We start from the raw sequence: 7,427 nt of genomic DNA, 5'->3' as shown, positions 1-7,427 counted from the left end.
AGAAGTCAACAGTCTCGACGATGATGGTCAATTGAGTCAATCATCAACTCGAGTGCGCGATGACATCACTTGCGTCTCACAGTTCCCAAGAAGACAACTCGAGTCGCATCGATTGACAACGGTTTTCCAAAACTCAGAGGAAAACAACATGACAGTAAAGAACCCTGTCAGCGATGTCTCCCCTCCAGTGTCCCCAAGACCGGCGAAACCATCGTTTTTCCTTCCGCAAGGAGAAAATAAACCCAACCTCCTCTCAAAATCAGAGCAACATACAATTTGCGCAAGATACAAGAGAATTGACTGAAGAATCAGTAGAAAATTTTACGACGGTTGAACAGATAAATCAATCAATGTCGTTGTTAGCAGCACCAACACCAGCATCAACCCTATTATCCAGAGCAAACAAGCAGGACAGATTTGTCTTGAGTAATCCTCTATATCGAGAACACAACGTTGTTCTCAGAGAGCAAGAAAACACTTTTAACCAGTTTGCTTCACTTCAACAACCCTCCATTCCAGTGAATCAAACTGCAGTTATATTTCATGTTGAATCTATTGATAACCAGCCGGAATTAATTCACTGATCAATTGGAGAATTGAACCAAATTGCTAGTTTAAGGTTGATCACATTGCTCGATATGCCAATGAATCAACCATCAAGTGCCACAGTTAGAATGAAAAGTCTTCTGTTCCCTTAAATAACAAAAGAGAAGAACAAAGCATACAACGTCTTGCATTAGATTTACAAAACTCACTTCAACATAACTGCCAAGTTAACAAAACCAATACATACCAAACATCAAGTTCATGCAATTTAAATGAGCAAATGCTTCAGCGTCAATTTCATTCAGAAAAAGGAACAAATATAGTGACAAATGAGACCACACCAAATCCATATTGTTACGAAGACAGTCGTCACAATCCCCCACATTTTGACAACAGTCAAAATGCAACTGCTCAAACCGTCTCAAGCACTCAGTTTTCAGCTGTTCCAATTAGTGAAAACCCGAACAGCGGAAAATTGGTGTCAGCAATGTCGTTACCAACAGTAGCGCAAACAAACGTTTCCCAACAATTTCAACCCACATTACCCAACTGGAGTTCATTTTAACAATGGAAATCGAACGGAAGAACCAAACAATTGAATTGTTTTCCCCCAATACAACACTCAACAACCAAGGTACCAACCTTGTTTTCTGTACATCATCTCAGCCACTTAATTTTCCGCTTACTCCGGAAAATCCATTTACAAACTACCAAACAGCTATTCATCCCCCCTTACTCGACATATTAGCCGAACAAACGTTTCGGGAAATTTGAAACAAATTCCAAATTGGTCTTTTCCTGGACAGCAACTGTTTCAGCCATGAACCGAAATACAAACAAAAACAATCCCCTTTGAAAACAATTTTAATTTACAAAACACAAACAAAAATTCCATTAAACTTCCACCAATAACAATATCAAATTTCAGTGGTAACCCACTAAAATACCACGAGTGGATGAACAATTTTTTCGACCTAGTTCACAATAAAACTAGCCTTACGGATACACACCGATAACAAACTTACAGAACTCGGTCGTAGGAAAAGCCAAGAAAAATTTCAAGCCTACTCGTGTGACCCAGCTTACTACGCGACTGCTTTGAAAGAGCTTATGGATCATTTTGGAGATCCCAGCATTGTTGTGAACGCTTTCATCAATCAACTGGAAGCCTGGCGTCCGAACACTGACTACAACAAACAGAATTTTGTATCTTTTGCTTCTTTTCTCAAACGCTTAGTGCAAGCTTTTGAATATCTAGGCTTCAAAGCTGACTTGCAAAATTCAACATTGATGAAAAGGCCCAAGAAAAAAATTCCGCATAATAATCTGATAAAATGGAAAGAGTATACAATAACATCAATTGGTAATCAACCAACCGTCTCAGATTTTCACAAGTGGCTTGAAGTAAAGGCTTAAGTATACGACAAAATCAACCGAGAATATGTTAATAAGCCGTTTAATAATTGGAACACTATCGGTCAAAACAATAACAACATTAGCCGAATTTACAACAACAATGATAATAGGAACAGCAATGCTATGAATCAATTTTCTTATAATTCACAAAACAATTGGAAATAGAATTCAATCCACTCAAGTCACCCTGCAAGACAGCATGGTCAACCACCCTCTCTTCCTCGTACAGATGCTGATCAGTCAAACAAGTCTTGCGAGAAATGAAAAGGGAGTCATATACTCTCAACATGCATTGAATACCAGAAATATGCGCCAGACCAAAGGTATGATATTGTGAGCAAGAACAATCTCTGCTCGAATTGTTTAAGCAACAAACGTTTTAAGCAGTCATGTCCGTCCACAAAACGATGCCAAACATGTAAAGGATTTCACCACACAACTTTGCATGATCCTTCGAAACAATTTAAGCGGCCCACCGCTGTTTTCTCAACAAGCAATCCCAATCAGCCGACACAAAATCTACCAAGCCCCCAAACACAGCTATTTTCCAACAACAAAATCAAAACAAAAGTACTGACACTGTCAGCAGTAAAAAGAGCCAGCACAAAAAATATGGTCAATTGTTTTCGTGTAAACAACAATCACAGCAACAAAATATTCATCGCGCTCATTTGAATGCTTCGAATCCGAACCAAAACTTCCGTATCAACCGAAACACGATTCCTCCTCCTGAATGGTATGAACAACTACAAATACTACCAGTTTCATTCGTAAACGGAAGTAAAGTGTTTGGTACCTACGCCTTGATCGAACCCGAAAGCCAGTTCACCTTCCTGCTGGATAAAGTTACTAGCTTTCTTGAGCTTCCCTGCGAAGCACAAGCATCAACAAGCAGTACCTAAACACTGAACATGAAAAGCCACTGTCCAAAATAAGTTAAACAGTGACAGTAACGCCTTTTGACAAAGTCAATCAGCAATGCAGCATTGCAAGAGCTTACAGCACGCTTTGTCTCAATTTTTCACCCGCTAACGTTCTTGAACTCAATCAATTATGCGACACCTTCAAGGAACTTAGTCACATTTATTTCCCTGACATAGCCAACGGTGCAATAGGCGCCCTTCTTGGTGTCAATACCTTTGCCTTCACATATCCAGTCGATGTAATCCAAGGTATCAAAAAACGTCCATTCGGCGTCAAAACAAAGCTTGGTTGGACTCTCGCTGGAGAGTACAAGCTATCTCATAAAACAATGAACGCAAAAAAGCCCCCGCGCCAACCATTCATTTACCATGTCTGCTGGAAAGATATTGAAGAACAGTTGGACGAATTGATTCAAAGATTCTGGAAAACAGAAGCTGAAGGTACATTACCCGAACAGAATGAAGACAGCTCACTAGACCAATTAGCAGTGCAAACAATGGAAAACTCAATCTGTCACAACGGTGAAACATATCAGATGGGCCTTCCTTGGAAACCCGTAAATAAACTCCTGGATAACTATATCTCAGCAGTCCGTCAACTAAAAAGTCTACAAAAACGACTAAAAAACGATCCCGATCTCAATCAGAAGTACAACCAGACAACCCAAACAGAATTGGATAAAAATTTTGTCAAGCCAGTCGAAATGCAAGCACCACTTCCAGAGTCAATATGGTGCTTACCTCATCATCCAGTAACTAATCCAAACACACCCGGAAAAGTGACAAGAGTTGCCAACGCAGCATCAAAGTTCTGCGGGGAATCACTGAAGTCAAGTCTTCTAACAGGTCCTAATTTGCTGAATAACTTAGTTGGAATTCTGTTGAGATTCAGAGAACACCCGGTTGCTGTTTTGTCAGACATCGAAGGAATGTTTATGCAAATTGCAGTGAGACAAGAAGACCTGTCTGCTCTTCATTTCCTTTGCATAATAGACAACTCCATTTGACAATTCCATTTCACTAAATTAATCTTCGGCGCAACATTTTCACCATTTTGCGCATTTTCTGTGCTCAAAAATGTGCAGAAGACAAGAAAAGTAAATTTCCAGCCGCCTTGAACGCAATTAAACACCACTTTTATATGGATGACTACATTCAGTCCCTGCCAACAATTTCAGAAGCCAAAGAAGTCATATCACAGACAACAAGATGCCTGAAAAATGGTGGCTTCAAGTTGACAAATTTGTTTAAAACGAACCAGATGTACTCGCTGAAATCTCTTCCGACGACAAAGACGAAACAAAACAGATCATAAGAGTCCCTGGTCAAAAATGGAACATAACAACTGACGATTTTGTCATGTTTCCTTTACAACAATTTCCTAAAGATCCAACATTGTACACACAAAAAAAAAGTATTCAGTTTGATATCTTCAATCTTCGATCCCTTCGGTCTGCTTTCTCCTATGACAATTAGAATAAAATTGGTTTGCAGCAGATTTGGAAACTTGGAAGAAAATGGGATGATTTTATAACACAAAAACTACACAATGCCCTCCAGAAAGTCCTAAACAGCTACTTTGCCATGCCCGAAATCCGAATACCAAGAACTGTTCACAATTTCAGTAAAACCACAAGCAGCCCACTTCACATATTTGTGGATGACTCAATGGTAGCTATGGCAGCCGTTGCTTACCTCCGCACAACTAATAGTCAAGCCACTCAGCCACAAGCGTGTTTTCTCATGGGAAAGTGCAAAGTCGCTCCCATTAAGCAAATGAGCGTGCGAAAAATGGAAGTAGAAGCCGCTGTTATAGGAGTGCGCCTTCTACAACTGATCCAAAGAGAAATGACAATGACAATTGACCAAAATTTTCTCTGGTCCGACAGTCAAGTAGTTTTGGCCTGGATAGCCTCAAATAAGAAGCAAAACGTTTTTGTTTCAAACAGATTGCAAGAAATTCATAAATGTTCTTTACCCCAGCATCACATCTCAAATTATCTCAATCCCGCCGATCACGGAACTCGCGGTCTTGAGACAAACGAAGTTCAGCAGAAATGGTTAGACCCACCCTTGTTTCTTTGCGTAAACGAATTGACCTGGAATGAGATAAACAAAGCACGCGCAAGATGTGCGGCAGTCACGAGAAGTCCCAAGACAATTAAACCTATAGTCGATCCGAGTAAATTTTCAACATGGAGTAAACTTCTTCAGACGGTTGCAACAGTTTTCAACCTAATTCATCGTGCAAAAAAAGCGAACGAACAATCACCAATACACAACTGAAGACATTCAATTATCAAGAAATTATCTCCTGAAATTATCTCAGGACAGTTTTTTCCATTCGTCCGTTAATTCCTTACAACGTGGAATGAAACTAGATTCCAAGTGCAAAATTTGATGCCTCAATCTACTGTTGGATGAGAACGGATTACTCAGATCTTGTGGTCAATTGCAGTATGCACCAACACAACTGGATTTGGAAAAACGTCCAATAATCTTGCACGCCAAGGACAAAATTGTTCGTTTGTACTTGGAACATGCCCATCAAATATGTATTCACCAGTCCACAGAACCAACAACAGCATTCATTCAACAACGTTACCATGTGATAGGCATTCGGAAAGCGTTAGCAAGCGTAGGATTTCATTGTTTCTTATGTCGACGCTTTGACACGAAAAACATTCAACCAATTATGGCACCATTACCCAGTTTTCGTTTTCCAACAGCAAAAACACAGTTCCCGTTTGCTAATTCTGGTGTAGATTTCTTCTGACCCTTCTACATCGAAGATTCCAAAGGCATTATAGAAAGACATTATGGTCTGATAATTACATGCATGGTGACGCGTGCAGTTCACTTAGAAACGTGTCCAGACCTCAACACAGATACGTTTCTCAATGCTTTGAGAAGATTTTGCATTCGTCGATATATCAGCGCCAACTTCTCTACAGCGACAACGGGAAAACTTTGGTTGGCGCTTCTGAAGAACTGAAGAAAACTGTTAAAGCCTTGGACAATGACAGAATCTACAAAGCTTTAGCAGTAGCCAATACAACGTGGAAATTCAATCCCCCATACTGCCCTCATTTTGGCAGTTTCTAGGAGAATTTGATCCAGAGCTCCAAAAGAACGCTCCTCCTCTTTCTAGGATCCAGAAGGCTCTCTTTTGACACTTTCCTAACAATCATGAGGGAAACAGAATCAATCCTCAACTCCAGTCCACTGACTAACGTTGCTGAGCAGCCTGACAATGAGGAACCTTTGACTCCAAACCACTTTCTTATCCAGCGGCCCTTCAATAGCTTGCCACCCGGACAATTTGGGGACCAGCAACCTGCAAGCTTGAAAACATGGAAGAACACGCAGAAGCTGATGAACCATATATGGCGACGCTTGGTGAAAGAGTATCCGCCAACCCTTAGCCGACGGTCAAAATGGTCAAACAGCAACGATCGACCGCTCAAAGTGGACGACATTGTTTGGGTGTTGAAAAACCAAACACAAAGAGTTATTTGGCCACTGGGAAGAGTCATGGAGACAACGCCAGGACGAGAGGGAGAAACACGAGTCGTAAAGGTAAAAACGGCTTACGCCACGTTCATTCGCCCCGTTTCCAGTCTCGTTTTCTCTCCGTAGTTTTTTTTTCGATTTTTCTCGCTTCGGTTTTAGGCAACGTGAGTTACCCTTTCCCACAAAATGATGTACTGATGATATTGACAAAATTTCAGCCTACAGTTTCAGAGCCAATTTCAAAGAAGATGACAAAAGACTTCAATTGATGCCTCCAAAACCCTTGATGCCCCCCTTTGTGCCCTTGCAGCATGTTGCCAATGTTATTGAAACTTTCAAGATGATTCAAATAAACCGCCAAAATTGCAACAAAAACTTGTCTCTTTTGTCCAACAACGTGAAACTTAGACGTGCTCTTTTAACGAATGATTAGACTAGAGATATGTTTTAAAACAGTTATCTTGCAAGATTCTGGCAGAAAAATGGTTATCTTGCAAGATTCTGGCAGAAAAATGGTTATCTTGCAAGTTTCTGGCAGAATGGATGGTTGTCTTGCAAGATTCTGGCAGAAATCTTGCAAGATCATGCATAATCTTGCAAGATTCTGACAGAATCTGCCAGAATCTTGCAAGATAACCGTTCGAAATCGACTGGGGTTTAGTAGAATTCAGATTTAAATGTAGCTAAGCCCAAGTCCAGATCTAATATTTTCTTCATCCATATTTCCTAAATTTTTTCATTAAGATTAACCAGCCCAATTTATCAGCTCAAACTTTGTGACAGTTGCTTTCACCATTTGAAAATTGATCCAGCAAAATTGTGCTGTTTTTTGATTTCATTTTTTAAATCAAATTTATACGCTGGTATGCTCGCAAAAAGCGTCTAAACTGCGACTGGCCGAATGGAAAACGAATTATGAAATTGAGTTCAGGAATCTGGACGAGCTAATAATAAACATTGGTTGAATTCAGTGTGGGAAAAACTTATTTAGCTCTTTTATTGTCAACCTACCTATAGCAAATATATGTC

At 40.1% G+C, this 7,427-nt stretch overlaps 1 protein-coding gene across 1 annotated transcript; it reads left to right on the top strand.

Annotated features, from left to right (window-relative positions):
- Positions 1–3,214: 3,214 nt before the first annotated feature.
- On the top strand, positions 3,215–3,892 carry LOC142356997 (uncharacterized). Its single transcript, XM_075408726.1, has one exon. The coding sequence runs from the start codon at positions 3,215–3,217 to the stop codon at positions 3,890–3,892; it is 678 nt and encodes a 225-aa protein (XP_075264841.1).
- The last annotated feature ends 3,535 nt before the right edge of the window (positions 3,893–7,427 follow it).

The sequence above is a fragment of the Convolutriloba macropyga genome, unplaced genomic scaffold, assembly GCF_964194025.1.
Source record: "Convolutriloba macropyga unplaced genomic scaffold, txConMacr16.3 SCAFFOLD_4194, whole genome shotgun sequence".
Lineage (NCBI taxonomy): Eukaryota > Metazoa > Xenacoelomorpha > Acoela > Convolutidae > Convolutriloba > Convolutriloba macropyga.
The sequence above is the reverse complement of the archived record's forward strand: the minus strand, read 5'-3'. Positions and strand labels throughout refer to the sequence as shown.